The 17,061-nt window shown below is 43.0% G+C and overlaps 1 protein-coding gene across 8 annotated transcripts in view; it reads right to left on the bottom strand.

The window, feature by feature from the left end:
• The window catches only part of HEATR6 (HEAT repeat containing 6), a 130,153-nt gene that overhangs the window by 83,113 nt on the left and 29,979 nt on the right, over positions 1-17,061 (bottom strand). For 5 of the 8 annotated variants that reach the window (XR_011377046.1, XR_011377047.1, XR_011377048.1 and 2 more), the window contains 10 exons: positions 16,514-16,636; positions 15,871-15,957; positions 12,476-12,610; positions 11,533-11,655; positions 10,677-10,801; positions 9,916-10,012; positions 6,681-6,885; positions 4,443-5,010; positions 2,779-2,833; positions 445-610 (listed from right to left, as the gene is read on the bottom strand). Coding sequence is in view for 2 of the 8 variants with exons in the window: in XM_060290322.1 (XP_060146305.1) it covers positions 2,818-2,833; positions 4,443-5,010; positions 6,681-6,885; positions 9,916-10,012; positions 10,677-10,801; positions 11,533-11,655; positions 12,476-12,610; positions 15,871-15,957; positions 16,514-16,636 (1,479 nt within the window). In the remaining 6 variants the exon portion in view is untranslated. The other 3 variants (XM_060290322.1, XR_011377049.1, XM_030881916.2) reach the window with 3 other exon arrangements.

Raw genomic sequence — 17,061 nt, 5'->3', positions numbered from 1 at the left:
TTGCTCTTCCTTCATTCTCACGGTTTTGAATTTCCCTCTGGTGTCACAGTTCTATTAACAAAATATTATCACACCAAGAAGTCAAATGAGAAAACCCAGAGAGCAAGAGAAAGCAATGGGCATCACTCTCTTGCTGTTGGGACCGCACTTCCTCTGGTCAGAGAGAAGGGTTCCCCTCCCTGAAGTTTTAGGCACCTGCCTGGCTGTGACAGCCTCTGCTGCAGTGGGATTGCCGAGGGGCTGGAGTGGGAGATGAGAAGCAGCAATAAACAGGGATCTCCCTGACTCTCTCTGACTTACATAGGCCCTCTTGCCCCATCCTAGGACCAGAAATAGACAGCTTCTCTGGGAGCTCCTTCTGCCTTCATGGTATGCAGGTCCAGGATTCTGTCTGCTTGGAGTCCAGGCCAGGAGACACCAGAGTGGGAAAAACAGTAAACTTACTGCCAGTTTGGTGGTACTCGGAGTTCCCCTTTCCTTCCCTGATCTTCCTGTTATTCTTTCCTTTCCAAGATAGCTGCTCCATGCATTGAGTCCAGGCACTACAGCTGCATGCATTGAGTCCAGGCACTACAGCTGCATGCAGTGGGAGAGACAGGGTGGGCTAGGACTGGAATGAGAATAAGAGATGGATTTTTATGTAACAAACAGGGCCGTGGATTTACAAAGGCTGAAAAATGCTCCCTTAGGGCACCCTAACTGAGGAAGAGATTCTCTTTTCCCCTGCAGTGTGGTGGCTAGAAGCCTAATCCTTGGTATGAATTTTTACATTCATTTTTCCAGATGAACTTTAGAATCATTTTGCCATTAAAAATATTGTTTTTGATAGGACTTAAGCTAAATTTATAGTTTCAGAGAGATATGGTCTTTTTATAATAAAGGGTCCTTCTATCTAGGAACATGGTATATCTTCTCATTTTTTTTTTTTTCCCTTTTTGCGGTACGCGGGCCTCTCACCGCTGTGGCCTCTCCCGCCGCGGAGCAACAGGTTCCGGACGCGCAGGCCCAGCGGCCACAGCCCACGGGCGCAGCCGCTCCACGGCACATGGGATCCTCCCAGACCGGGGCACGAACCTGTGTCCCCTGCATCGTCAGGCGGACCCCCAACCACTGCACCACCAGGGAAGCCCTCATTTTTTTTTTTTTTAATGTCGTCTTCAATGACCTCCAACAAATTTTTTTAATTTTTTCACAAAATCCTTGCATACGCTTTGGTTAGATTTATTCCTGGGTATGTTATTCTTTTTATTACTATTGTGATAGGATTTTTTTTTTTTTTTTTCCGGTACGCGGGCCTCTCACTGCCGTGGCCTCTCCCGTCGCGGGGCACAGGCTCCGGTCGCGCAGGCCCAGCGGCCACGGCCCACGGGCCCACCCGCTCCACAGCACGTGGGATCCTCCCGGACTGGGGCATGAACCCGCGTCCCCCGCATCGGCAGGCAGACCCCCAACCACTGCGCCACCAGGGAAGCCCGATAGGATCTTTTTTAACATTAAAAAAATCTTATTGGTTATTGTTGATATATAGAGGAGCTATTGATTTTGGCATATTTACTTTGTAACCAGCTACCTTACAGAACTTTTATTCTATTATTTTCTGAGTTGATTTTCTACAAATAATTATTTGTGAATTCCATCCCTCAGACTGGTGTTCTACAAATAAAGATAATTTGGAACCTCTCTTTGAAAAAACTTGGAAAATTCTACTTTTGGTTTATTTAATCACACTATCAAATTACACAATGTTAGGTAACAGTGGTGCTGACAGGCTTGCTTGTCTTGGTTGTGACTTTTTTAGCAAAGTCACCATCAAGATAGAAATATTTTATGATGTTAACGAAGCATCTTTTTTTATTCTTTAAAATCTTTAAAAGGATTTTTCATCAGTAAAGAACATTGAGTTTTATCAAGTGCTCTTTCAGTAACCATAAAAATGACCATTTTTATGAGTTTTCTTATTTGACCTATCAATGTGATAACATTTTGTTAACAGAACTTCTAAATTTAAAAAATACCTGTGTTCCTAGAGTCAATCCTACTAGGTCATAGAATAGATTGCAGAGCAATAATTCTCAAGGAAGGGCTTTTTCCATTGACACAGCTGCTCCTGTTTAGAATTATGTCTCCAGAGAGGCTGCACTATATTAATGAGGTGAAGGCCGAATGAACCGGAGTAACTAGAACTCACTTAGCTCTTAGGTTCGTGAGATTCTGCTCCTCGTCTGGATTCACATACAAATATCAAAATCAGGGAAGTTGCTGCCCTGCTATTCTATAGGAGGTTTCTGTCTACCCTCTAATCACCTTAGGGCACTGGCTCTACCATTAACTAATTCTACAAAAGAGGTTACAGTGTGCGTCTTCCTCGGGTTCTAGAAGTGGGCAGGAATTAGTGGGTTTCACAGGAAAGGTTTGAATATAAGTGATGTTTCCTAATGCTGTCAGTTCAATGAATAAAGAATCTAGACATCTGTGCCAAGCTGATTCCTCCAAATTTTTCTTTCAAATATCAAAAGAAAGTTCAGAATTTGGCATTCTGAATTAGAATTCTGTATCAGAGCCAGACTTCCTACTGTTTCTGCGTCAAATAAGTTCCGGCCCTTTATTCTCTGAGTGGCTTCCTTTCATAATGGCAGCTTTACTGAGGCCCCAGCCCAGGTGTCTGAGAGGAGCCCCTGGCCCAGGTGTACACCCACAAAGCCACAGGGAGAAGAGAATCAGCACCCCATTGGGACGGAAGCCCACACCCTGCATTATGGAATTTCTAGAAGTGCTTACCCTTGCTTTTTCCCTGCATACGAATATTAACATCTGTTTTCAGAAACCTGGACACCTTAAAGGAAGCAAAAGGTTTAGAAAGAAAAAAATTAGATTTTATTCAAGACAAGCAAAGGATAAGAGTGAATCATCAAGTAAAACCATTCAAAGTCACTTCACAGATATTTTATCAAGGAACCCACCAGTGAAAGCCCAAAGAACCAGGAATAAGTTATATATGCCACATTTTTACTTTCATGAAAACAACAAGCAAATAAACTGCTACTAAGAATATATTCCTTCAAGAGAAGGAAGTCCTAAGATTCATTGCAGGGTCAGTACAGGTTCAACTCAGTTCCATGGCCTCTATAAAAAATCGTGTCCAGAATCATCTCCAAAGAAAAGCAAGTCTAAAGAATGCTCTATATGGTAGTTTTTACTGTGCTGGTAGTCTCATTCTTTGGAAACTTGTACTCTACCAACAGAAAAGTGAGCCTTCAGCTCTCTGAGCACTCTGTTCCCTAGTCTTTGCCTAAACAGTATTTTCTGAACATACAACAACACAGAGGGAGAAGAGTAACTTAAGGGCAAAGAAGAAAAACTGAGGACGTATGTATGCTGTGAAATATGTATTTTAAGCTAAATAACCATAGGTAAATAATATATTGCCCAAACCCACTCTACGTATCTTGATTCTTATTTATCCCATATCAAGTATAAGTGTGGAATCTTTTATTATATATCTCTAAATTCCTGACTGAAATAATTTCCAATAAATTGTTGGTGGTCAAGAGATATACACAAAATTTAAATGTCAATAATTTTTCAGTGAGAAATTACTTTTTATAACTGCTTGGGCATTATCAAAATACAACTTAAAAACCTTTCTTTGTAATCATCTAAATTAAACAAAGAATCCTTTTTTAAGGCACAAACCCAAAAGTGGCAAAACAACCATAAATTTAGCATATGGGACCACATTCTCCTAAAGGGCATTAGGAAATTCAGATAGAAGCTGATGTTACCGCCAGGGTGAAATGGACATGGGCCTAGGCCAGAGGCCCTTGCGTGCCAGTTCACTCTTTACAGGCTTGAGGGAAGGCGTGGAGGGGGTTTACAGGGTTGCCACTTGGGGAGCTCAGTGCAACCGCTATTTATTAACCTGTAAGGAACCGTCTCAGTATTTTAGCAACTGATGCAGCTGTACCAGAACAAACTGGCTGAACAGCAGCTCTGCTCACAGCTTTCTATAAATGCAACTTGATAAAAATGGTAGATTATGGGCACACTGCTTTACATTAGTTTATTATAAAAGAAAAACAATTCCCAGAGACACAATATACAACATTCTAACTCCGAAATCCTTTTGCTATTCTAAAAATACTCTTCTGAGACTAAACACTTTTTACAACCCCCAGTCTGCTCAGCCCACAAGACAACCCAACTCCTTGGCTCCCGCGTGCACAGGTCAGGGGTTCCAACAACCATGGCCATGGCCAACACAGTGAAACCACTCTCTAAAGTGGCTGAGCCCTTTGAGAAAAATTTAAATAGCTGCTAACTCAATCTAAGTAAATAGTGAAAGGACTGTTTCTGCCCCTAAGATTAAATCCCACACATCTGATGCTCAAACTCAGGTCTTCCTGTCATCACTTGACACATGGAAGGTCCGGTAAAATATTCACCGATTTGTTAATCCTAAGAGTGCTGCCTGTGATCCAGATGAGTCAAAATAAACGGCCAGGATATCTTCTAAAAAGCCCATGATGGCCCTTTTGGCTGTGTCGCCAGCCAGTGCCTGGACACTGCTTATGTGCTCCAGGGCTGTTTTGACCATCTGGTCTCTTTCCTGCGGGCTGTGGGGTGCTCCAGTGTCATCTCTCTCTGTTCCTGATTTTAAAAACTGTAGGATATACGACTGGACCATGTCCCCATTCAATTCAAGGGTTTCTTTGATGCAGGACAGGTCTGAGGCGCTGGCCAAGCTCAAGAGGTGAATCAGTGCCTGGCAGATTTGGGTCCGTAGGCTAGCACAGTACTTGAATTCCAAAAAGTCTGTGGTGTCTTCACTCTTCTGTAAGGCAGTGACCAATGCATTCCAGATCTGAGCGTACTGGTCAACAGATCCATAGTGCTCTCTCTTGCCCGGGACAGAAAGGGCAGCGGCAGATCTGATGCGCACTTTGAAGTTCTTGCATGATGTCACAACTGATGTCAGGGCGTTGTAGGCCTGGGAGGTCCACAGGGCTGTTCCTAGAAAGAATCCATAGTCATTAAAGCAAATAAAGGTTTAAAAATAAGTGGGGTGAGAGGGGTAGAAGGAAGCACATACACTAGCGCTCAAGTTAGTCATTTTATGTTTTCATTTAATTCTCACAATAATCCTACAAGATCGGGGTGGTGAGTGACTATGGGATCCTAGGTTAGTGGCCAAGTACCGGCTCCCAAAGCTCTCCCTTTCCCTAGATGAGCATGACATGTGCTCAGGACTTCTGCTACCCTGAATAGGAACTTTGGTGACTTAGAAAGAGGCTCCTTCTCTGGGAAGATGCTCGTCTGAGGCGGTGAGGCTTGGTGGGAGAAGCAGGGACTGAACTGCAGCCCCACCTGTCCTCTCGGCTGGGTGCTTCTGAGCAGCGCACAAAGTGCACAACTGTATGCCCAGCCCTGCTCATGCTGGCAAAAGGCCATTTCATCACACAGATTAGCATCTAGACCCTGCTCTGGACAAAGCAAGTCATGCATTTAATTGCAAAGAAAAAGAAAATACTGTCTAGGCAGTGACTGGGGGACAGAGGACTCAGATTAAATGAAGGCTCAATTTTCTAATATTGAGAAGATGATGCCTAGATTCTTGGCTCCTCTCGCTTCCTGTTGGCCCCAGGAAATCGGCCAGCTTTATTCCTTGTCAGAGTTACCACTTACTCCATTTCGGGAGTTCTCAGTCCTCAAGGTGGGCAGCAGAGTAGAAGGCAGCTTCCCTAATGCTCCCAGCCCTTCCCAACATCTCTGATGTCTCTGAAGACAGGCAGCAGATACCCAGCTTCCACGAGCTCCAACCCCAAAGGTTACTTCAGGCTGTTTCCTCAGTGGAAAAAGCCACGAGGCTACATCTCCACTGGTTCCCGGCTGACTGGTCCGCCTGGACGCTCTTGGCAGTAAAGGGGAGAAGAGCCAGATTTCCCTAACGTGATGCAGGCTCTGCTGGTCCAGAATGGCTTCACCTCTCCAGGAACACACACTTATGTTTCAAATCTTGTCACAGAGACAAATATGTAAGGTAAATGCTGGCAATTCAAGCGACTGGGATTAGGAGGCTGCGATCCAGACACCCAAGCAGCTGTCAGCCACTGATGATATATCAAGGTGCACAGCATGTCATTACTCAGAGGCAGATCCCTACGCAGCATTCCACTTCAGTACCAAGGGCGCATATGGAATCTCCAATTTATACCCTCTTCCTCCCAGGTCTGTTTTCCCCTTTATTTTTTTCCTGATTGTTAAAATGATAGATGCTCACTGTAAAAAACTTAGAAAATGAAAGCAGATAAAATCCTACTCATCATCCCATTCAGAGGCAACCACTGTTAATAATTAGACTAATTTCTTTTCAGTCTTTTTTCTATCCATTAACTGAGATTGTACTGTAGAAACAATTTTCATATCCTGTTTTAATTTGCTTAACATCAGAAGTATTTTCCCAGATTACCAAAAACTTTTTGTAAACATAACTTTAAGTGGCAACAAAGTATCTCTCTGAATACATATACCATGATTTATCTCACCTTTCCCCTAAAGTGGGGTGTTCAGTATGTTTCCATTTTTTAAAACATTATGAATAATACCGTGGCTTTACTAACAATGCACACTGGTGTGTGCTGTCCAAAGAGGCCCTCCACCAGAGGAGAGGGAGACATTCTTACCTAAGGGAAGAGCAGAATTTTTAAATACATTCCCCATTGCGTAACAAGCATTCCATCGGACTTTCATGGCAGCCTCAATTAGAACAGTAGAAATTAGGGCCTGGATAGCCTCCTCAATGATTTCAGCAAATCTGGGTTTTTCTATATGAGATGGTTGCAGAAAATGAAGCAAATTTCCAAGGGCCCGGACTGCATTGCTTTTTACCTAGAATCAAACGTAAAACATGCTAAAGACGTGTCAGAAAGTATAATTTCCACTTAAAAAAATCCAGGATGCCCAAGACATCTTAAAGCAAGAGAGATAATGAAAAATTCAGCCTGTAAAGGTGCAAGTTCTTAGAACTCGGCAAGGTCTTGTGTGGTTAACATCCTGACCCATCAGAGAGGTCAGGTTCTGCAGAGCTCCTTGCCCTGATTTTTTTAATGTTAGACTGGACTTCAGAGAGGTCCATTTTCCTTGTGGTACAGAGATGGTGTGTAAGGCCCAGGGGCAACAGGACACTGGTGGTTTGCAGCAAGGCTTGGAGGAAAAGCTAGGTTTCATAATTCCAGTCAATACTTTTCTCCTAGACTAGAGTCTCAACCTTTGCAGCATACTAGAATCATCTGGGAAGCTTTCTTTTTAAAAAACCAATTCTGACTAAATTAGCCTGATGTAGGGCTTCCCAGAACCACTGTACTAAATTAAGCACTTGCTATCAGTCAGGTACTATGCTAGGTGCTATTAAAAAAAGGCATCTTGTCAATGGAACAGGAGAGAAAGCCCAGAGATAAACATACATATGGTCACCTTATCTTTGATAAAGGAGGCAAGAATATACAATGGAGAAAAGACAACCTCTTCAATAAGTGGTGCTGGGAAAACTGGACAGCTACATGTAAAAGAATGAAATTAGAACACTCCCTAACACCATACACAAAAATAAACTCAAAATGGATTAAAGACCTAAATGTAAGGCCAGACACTATAAAACTGTTAGAGGAAAACACAGGCAGAACATTCTATAACATAAATCACAGCAAGATCCTTTTTGACCCACCTCCTAGAGAAATGGAAATAAAAATAAACAAACAGGACCTTATGAAACTTAAAAGCTTTTGCACAGCAAAAGAAACCATAAACAAGACGAAAAGACAACCCTCAAAATGGAAGAGGGGCTTCCCTGGTGGCACAGTGGTTGGGAGTCCGCCTGCCGATGCAGGGGACACGGGTTCGTGCCCCGGTCCAGGAAGATCCCACATGCCGCGGAGCAGATGGGCCCGTGAGCCATGGCCGCTGAGCCTGTGCATCCGGAGCCTGTGCTCCGCAATGGGAGAGGCCACAACGGTGAGAGGCCCGTGTACCGCAAATGGGAGAAGATATTTGCAAATGAATCAACGGACAAAGGATTAATCTCCAAAATATACAAGCAGCTCATGCAGCTCAATATTAAAAAAACAAACAACCCAATCCAAAAATGGGCAGAAGACCTAAATAGACACTTCTCCAAAGAAGATCTACAGACTGCCAACAAACACATGAAAGGATGCTCAACATCACTGATCATTAGAGAAATGCAAATCAAAACTACAATGAGGTATCACCTCACACGGGTCAGAATGGCCATCATCAAAAAATCTACAAACAATAAATGTTGGAGAGGGTGTGGAGAAAAGGGAACCTTCTTGCACTGTTGGTGTGAATGTAAATTGATACAGCCACTATGGAGAACAGTATGGAGGTTCCTTAAAAAACGAAAAACAGAACTACCATATGACCCAGTAATCCCACTACTGGGCATATACCCTGAGAAAACCATAATTCAAAAAGAGTCATGTACCACAATGTTCATTGCAGCTCTACTTACAATAGGCAGGACATGGAAGCAACCTAAGTGTCCATCAACAGATGAATGGATAAAGAAGATGTGGCACATATATACAATGGAATATTACTCAGCCATAAAAAGAAATGAAATTGAGTTATTTGCAGTGAGGTGGATGGACCTAGAGTCTGTCATACAGAGTGAAGTAAGTCAAATACTATATGCTAACACATATACATGGAATCTAAAAAAAAAGGTTCTGAAGAACCTAGGGGCAGGACAGGAATAAAGATGCAGATGTAGAGAATGGACTTGAGGATACGGGGAGGGGGAAGGATAAGCTGGGACGAAGTGAGACAGTGGCACGGACATATATATACTACCAAATGTAAAATAGATAGCTAGTGGGAAGCAGCCGCATGGCACAGGGAGATCAGCTCAGTGCTTTGTGTCCACCTAGAGGGGTGGGATAGGGAGGGTGGGAGGGAGATGCAAGAGGGAGGAGAAATGGGGATAAGTGTATATGTATAGCTGATTCACTTTGTTATACAGCATAAATTAGCACACCACTGTAAAGCAATTATACTGCAATAAAGATTTTAAGAAAAAAAAAAGGCATCTTGGAATCCAATGAGGTATATGTAACAACTTCCATGTTATGGAAGAAATTCACCTTCGTAGAAGTTAAATAATGCACCAAAGGTCACTTAGCTAGTAACCGGCAAGCCAGGATTTGAACCATGTCTGCCTGACCCTAAAGCTTAGGTCTACATTTTTAAAACTTAATAGTGTAACAGGGAATGTCCAAAGCCAAGCTGCTCATCTTTCTGACTTGTCTATTCTACTTAAAGATTTTTGGGAAAAAACAGCTACATGGACATACCATGGAGTAGTCTTACAAATGGCACTGACGAGCTTCCCTGCTGGCGCAGTGGTTAAGAATCCGCCTGCCAATGCAGGGGACACAGGTTCGAGCCCTGGTCCGGGAAGATCCCACATGCCACGGAGCAACTAAGCCCGTGTGCCACAACTATTGAGCCTGCGCTCTAGAGCCCGCGAGCCACAACTACTGAAGCCCGTGCGCCTAGAGCCCGTGCTCTGCAACAAGAGAAGCCACCACAATGGGAAGCCCGCACACCACAACATAGAGTAGCCCCCACTCACTGCAACTGGAGAAAGCCCGCGCGCAGCGACAAGCACCCAATGCAGCCAAAAACAAATAAGTAAAATAAATAAATAAATTTAAAAAATAAAATAAATGGCACTGATATTTTTCATAAGACAGGAAAGAAACTGTACAAGTGTGGAGTGTACACTACATACCCTGAGTACACCCTCAATCTCCTTTGAACAGGGATAAGTTTGGTGGGATAAAACTGTAATACACTAAGTATCTAACTGAAAAATATTAGGTTTTGCTGTCAGTCTACCTTGTCTTTATCCTTGGATGCCTCTATAGCTGATCGCAGCATCTTCAAGAGCAGGAGGCCAGAGAACTCTTCCTGGAAACTTGGGTCTGGTGTTTCCCTGTCCCATCCAAAGCAGGCAAAACATGTTAAAAGGTAAAGCCCAGTTAAATATAGACATGTACAAATTATATTCACTCAGTATAACTATAAAAACAGCTCCACAAATCTGTTCAGATTATACCAAGAACTTACAGTTTATACCTTTTGACCTAGTAGGTCCACATTCTTTTGGATGTAACCAAAAAGAATATCTCAAAATGGAGAGATTTCATGCACGAAAATGTTCAATGCATATAAAAGCCTAAAATAACATGAATGTTCACTTACAGGGTAATGGTGAAATAATCATCACATAGTGATGACTGTGTAATAATAAATACCAATTTATAAAAAGTCAGTAGAAGTCAGGAGAATGCTTATACATGTTATATGTTAGAGTTAAATGACAAAAAGCAAGATACTTGTGTATGAATAAAGCAGTCGCCTCTGGGGAGGGAAACTAGGGGATTAAGGTAGGAGAAAGGCTTTATACTGCATACCCCTTTGTACTGTTTGAATTCTTTTTTTAACCTGTGAATGTATGACTTAAAAAAATACAAACACAATATTTAAAAAGTAGGGCAACCATTACTAAGGTTTTGGTTTTATAATAGGGCTCAAAGATATCCTCTTGGGACCTTAGGCTTGGAAGTCACCTAGGAGAAATGAGCTGAGTCACCTACATGTTGACAATCAGAGTGTCTGTCAGGTTGCCTAGGGACCAGGCTGCTTTGGCCCGGACATTAAGAGACTTGTCTTGAAGTGACATCAATATTGCATTTGCTGTGTCTGCAACAAATATGACATCCTGTAAGATAAACAAAACAAAACACTGTAGTCACTTTAGGAGTTCACACTGCTACCTTGAAAATTCTCAAATTTATTTGCAGATAAAGCTGTAAGCCTTTACCACAAATCTCTATTTGGAAATCAAAATTCATTTACTCAATTTACTCTTCTTATATATTACAATTTGGACACTCATTAAAATCCCAGGGGAAGGTCTCCCACGATTCTGGTATGTGCCATGCACACGCGAGGAGCCTACAGATTTCGCTCTTGTGAACATCTTATAACCCAGCCTGTGACAACTGTCTATGAATTCTGAGCTTGGCTTGATTTCCACCTCAGGAAGAGATGTGGACAATGAACACATTTCCAAAACACATCCTGTTCACTTACACACTTCTCAGAGAGATAAAGGTCACAAGTAAGAGTGAAGGAGAAATTTATTTCCTTCTTAATAAAAACTCTATTAGTTTTCTAAATTATTAGTATTGTATGGTAATGTCCCATTTCATTTTTTCCAATTATCCATTGATTTAAACATTTACTGTTTTAGGGTCCTGGCCAGTGTGCAAAATCGTTAAAAACAAATGAACTACAGGCAGTAGCATATTTTAGTAGCAATTAAGGAAACCAGATTACAAAGCAATTTAATTTCCTTTACTGTCCAACTCAGGAGCTCTATATCCACCAAAGAGAGTAAGAAAATGGACTGTAAAGAGGCACAGTGGAGCTACACAGGCTCACTCTGACCTGTCTGAGACACGGAAAAAGCACGTAGACCCCAAGGGCCCGAGAGGTCGCAGCTTTCACTAATCGGTTCTTGCTGTCATTCAGCCCCAGCAGCATGGTGATGCACAGGATCTGCCTGTCACTCTGCAATGAGAAAGGTTGGCCAAGGAAAAGTGCGAATGAAACAGCCATGAGCCGATACCTTCGACAAGTGACTGTGACACACCTGTGTTGAATCCACATTCAGGAGTTGACCACAACTGAGCCCCTGAGGTTAACTTGGCAGAGAACAAAGGTTCAACTCAGATCCAGTTATCATCTGAGTACCCACTCGGGGCAGGGGGACACACAGCATCGTGATTACATTTAACCTCTACCATCGTGAGTCAGGTCACTTTATTCTCCTACTTTAGTCAAGCTGCCTTCCTTATAAAAACTAATTTACATAAATAAGAATGGATGCAAATGCCATTAAGGATTAAAGGAAGTAGCAGTCTGAACACTATGTGTGTTGGGCACCAAGCAAGGCGTTTTCACATGCTTCATGTTATTACTCACATCATTTACATTTTATAGGGGATAAAACTAATTTTTAGAGAAGTTAAGATAACCAAAGAGCTAGAAGGTAGAAGAGCTGAGATTTAAACCAGCTAGGATTTAAATCCAAAGAGCTAGGATTTTCTAACTTTTGGATTTGAAGTCTTTCTGAAATCTGACTTCAAAGCCTCTGCTACTTTCGCTTCTCTCTCCCTGCCTTCTACGCACAGGGAGAAAAAGCTCCTCTGAGGCATTAAGATTTCAGTGCTGCTCCCCACTGCCCTCACCCTACGCTCAAACAGAACATGCACCTTCTCCTCAGAGATAATGCTGAATACTGGTTCAAAATGAAAAACAGTCAAAATCAAACTCAAGCTCTCATGCTCAGAGTCACAAATTAAAGAAGATAAAACACCCCTAAGGTTACCAGCAGATTGCTGAAGGCTTCTGGCAAGATGGAAGACAGGGCATCACAGGCGCTCGCCTGCAGAGTCGGATGCTCTGAATTCTGCAGGGCTCTGGGTAAAGGACCGTTCAGCATCACAGTCCAGAACATCACCACCTGGAACAGAGGCACAGTAACAACTGCAGCCCAAGAGACAACAGTGGAACCAGCTAGACACTAAGACTACCACTAGTAACCACAGTGATGAAAAGTTTTTCCTTAACGTAGTAGCTTACTATAAATACTTTTACTAGTACTTCTTCCACAGCAATGAAAGGAACTTTAGAAAACAACTAATTCAATGCTTCCATTTCATTCATTAGGAAACTACAGTGTGGTACAGTAAGGCAGCAGTAGTGATGATGATACTGGGAGGAAGATGAAGATGAGGATAGCAGTAACAGCAGCAGCAGCTGTTTTTCAGAGAGCTTCCCATACGCCAGGCATTGTTCTAAGTGTTTTACACATATCTACTCATTTTAATCTTCAGCCCAACTAAATGAAGAATATATCCTTATCTCCATTTTCACACCAGGAAACTGAGGCAGAGAGAGATAACGTAACTTGCTAGTGGGCAGCAGAGCTGGTCGAGAATCAGATCAAATGACACCCAGCCAGGGCTCTTTCAAACCTCGAGGGCACAAGGGTCGGGGTCCCAGAGCAGCCCAGAGGCCATGTGCCCGAGTGCAAGGAGCACGGGATCCAGAGCAGGAGCTGGGGTGGAGTTAGCCCTTCAGCTTCTGCTTCCTGTCTCTGCAGCCTCAGGCAAGTCACTGAACCGTCTAAGCTTTGGTTCCTCTTCAGTAAAACAGGACAAAGAGATCTACTTGGCACAGTTTGTGTGATAATAAAATGTACGACTGTGTAAAGTCTCTAGCACAGTGCCGGATGTACAGTGGAGATTCTTAAATTGAACAACAGGCTCTGTTTTCAGCACTTTGAAGAATTTTCTCACTTCAATGCCCCTCAAGGTAGGCATCTGCAGAGTACCTTTAACAGTCTCCTTCCCATGCTTTATAAAACCCCTGGGATTTCATGCCCCACGTGCAAATCTGTCGGGGGATTTGGTGTCTCCATTTCCTGCCCCGTGGACTTAGTCCTCAGTTTTGCCATGCACTCACACACCAATTCTTTCGCCCCACAATCCTAGCTCCTAGACACCCAATCTGGGTCCTCCTGCCCCAAACCAGAAGAATGTGGACAGGTGTGGTTGCCAGCCTCCAAGACGGCCCACAGTGATTCTCATCTCCTAATGTTCAGGAGGCCATCGCTCCCACACTGACTAAGGCTGACCTGTGTAACTAATGGGGTATTGTGGGAATGACAGTGCAGAACTTCTGAAACTAGGTTATAAAAATCCTACAGCTCTGTTTCGCTCACTCTAGATTCATTTGCTATAAGGGAGGCCAGCTGCCTTGTCAGGAGAACACTCGAGCAGCCCTCTGGAGAGGTCCTCATGGGAAGGAACTGAGTGAGATCTGCCATCAGCCAGCACTAACGTGCAAGGTATGCGAGTGATCGCGCCACCTTGGAAGGAGCTCCTCCAACCCCTGTCAAATTCGGCTGACTGCAGTCCCTGCCAGCATCCTGGCTGCAGCCTCATGAGACCTGAGCCAGAACCATCAGGTAAGCTGCCCTCAATTCCTGGTCCACAGAAACTATGTGAGAGAATAAATGTAGGATATGGTTTTAAGTTGCAAAGTGTTTAGGATAATTTATCACTCAACAGATTAGTAATACAGAAAGTATACCCCTTTTTTACATATGAAACAACACTTAAGTGCGAACAGTTAAGAGTCTTGCTCAGGGCTTCCCTGGTGGTGCAGTGGTTAAGAATCCGCCTGCCAACGCAGGAGACATGGGTTCGAGCCCTGGTCTGGGAGGATCCCACATGCCGCGAAGCAACTAAGCCCGTGCGCCACAACTACCGAACCTGCGCTCTAGAGGCCGCGAGCCACAACTACTGAGCCCGCGTGCCACAACTACTGAAGCCCACGCACCTAGAGCCCGTGCTCTGCAACAAGAAGCCACTGCTATGAGAAGTCCACGCACCACAACAAAGAGTAGCCCCCGCTCAGTGCAACTAGAGAAAGCCTCCGTGCAGCAACAAAGACCCAACGCAGCCAAAAATGAAAATAAATAAATTTATTTTTAAAAAAAGGAAAAAGAGTCTTGCTCAAAGTCACTTGGAACAAGGGGAGAAGTCTGGATTAAACCCAGGTCTGTCTGATAGCAAAGCACAACGCAACTCCCTGCTAACAGTGACATTTCAGTTTTAGTGGCAGTCTAGGGAAGGGACTAGAGCTAGACATTCTTTTTTTGAAATTTATTTATTTTTGGCTGCATTGGGTCTTCGCTGCTGCGCACGGGCTTTCTCTAGGTGTGGCGAGCGGGGGCGTCTCGTGGTGGCTTCTCTTGTTGCGGAGCACGGGCTCTAGGCACGCGGGCTTCAGTAGTTGTGGTGCACGGGCTCAGTAGTAGTGGCTCACGGGCTCTAGAGCGCAGGCTCGGTAGTTGTGGTGCATGGGCTTAGTTGCTCCGCAGCATGTGGGATCTTCCCGGACCAGGGCTTGAACCTGTGTCCCCTGCATTGGCAGGTGGATTCTTAACCACTGTGCCACCAGGGAAGCCCAAGCTAGACATTCTTAATTCTATCATGCCACCTAGGGTGATGGAAATTGTGAAGAGAAAAAGAATAGGCAGGATGAGGAGGGCAGAGGGAGAAAACATCCCTAATGTTGAGTTGATTTGGTTTTTGGCACTAAGTAGAAGGTTTTTTTAATGGGCTCACATGTTCCTCCTCCAAAGAATAACTGGCACAGTGTGGGGCAACACACACAAGCTCAGACCACAGAAATGAACGGGAATAAGGGGGAGGGCCCTGGCAGGGAGGGGCTAAGGGAATTAAGACTCACTGAGCATCTACTATTTGCCAGAGTCTTCACATCTCATTCAATCTTCCAAAAGTCCAATGAGTTAAGGATTTTTACTCCTCTTTACAACAAGGAAACTATGCTCATAGTCACATATTCATTAAGTGGTTTAATCCCATGCCTTCTGATTCCAAATCTTGGGCTCTTCCCACCACTCTAGTCTGTCTCTTGGGCACACTGTGTAACCAAACTAGGTTTTGTGGGGGGAAAAAACCCAAAAAAACTGGTTCTTCCATTACTGGCTGTATGTTACACATAATCTTACCACACACTAAACTGCAAATAAACTGAAATGCAAATAAAACCTATTCATCCTAGATTATAAACCATAATTTCTGATATTGGAAGAAACCATACTCTCTACGCCACTTTATCACTGAGCCTCAAAATAAAACTGACTGAAGCACTAAGAAAAGAGAAAACCATGAATATACATTTACTTACCAAGCTGACTGGCACTCTCTGATCAGGTGCTATGGAAGAATCTGGTTTATACTGTTGTATTAAGCCTGTACCCAGTTCTTCCAGAAGCTGCCAAGATAAAAGAAATAGATTATCAGAGATGAATATTAGAACCATGGAGGTAAAAAGCCACTTCAGTTTGGAGATTACCTCAAATCAAGGGGAAAAGTAATTTCCAACTGATTTTCTTTCTTTTCTCAGAAACTGCTATCTCAGAGGCATTCTTTCCAGAAGCAAAATCACCACGTATATATTTTTAATTTATTATCAAATCAATTCTTTGGGTTTACATGTAGAGCTGAAAATAGAGGAATGTATTGATATCACTTGCCTACCTGAAACCTCCTAAAGAAACTCAGAATTGATGGACATGCAGCTGAGGGAAGAACGTAAAAGGAAGAGAAGAAAAAAGCACACAGCTTTTTTTTTCTTCTTTAAAATTGGGGTATAGCTGCTGTACAATGTTGTGTCAGTTTCCACTGTACAATTAAGTAAATCATCTATATGTATCCATATATCTCTTCCCTCCTGGATACCCCTCCCACCCACTCCCATCCACCCATCTAGGTCACCACAGAGCACCAAGCTGTGCTCCCTGAAGCACAGGGCTTTTAATGAAAATTACCTTTGCTCCATGAAGCTGGACAGATGGATCTGCCTCCCCCAGGCACTTGCAAATCACCTCTCCAAGCTCCATCAAGTAGACCTGAGTCATTGAAAAGTAGCCCCTTGCCAGATGAGCCAACACCTGCCAAGAAAACAGGGGATTAACCCCAAGACCTGAATGCAGGACTGCAATATCCAGAAGTGTTTCAATATTTCAGAAATCACTCACACTCAACAAGGGGCTGAAATCTGATGTTAATGAAATGAAGAACAACCATAATCTTCAATGAAGTATATCATAAAATTTTATGGTGCTTTATAATTTACAAAATGTGTTTCATTTAGATTATTAATATTATCACACTTAAGCCTGGGAACAATTTATCTACTGGTAGGTATTTATTCAGTATTTCAGCTGAAGAAACTAAGACTGAAAAAGTTAAAGGTTAAAGAGGTTAAAGGACATGTTCAATATTAACCAGATAATTAGCAGACCCTAGGACCAAAAAACAAATACTTTAATCTAGGGTGTACAGAAAAAACAAATATTTTAGTATTTTTAAAATA

Source organism: Globicephala melas, chromosome 20 (genome assembly GCF_963455315.2).
Source record: "Globicephala melas chromosome 20, mGloMel1.2, whole genome shotgun sequence".
Lineage (NCBI taxonomy): Eukaryota > Metazoa > Chordata > Mammalia > Artiodactyla > Delphinidae > Globicephala > Globicephala melas.
The sequence above is the reverse complement of the archived record's forward strand: the minus strand, read 5'-3'. Positions and strand labels throughout refer to the sequence as shown.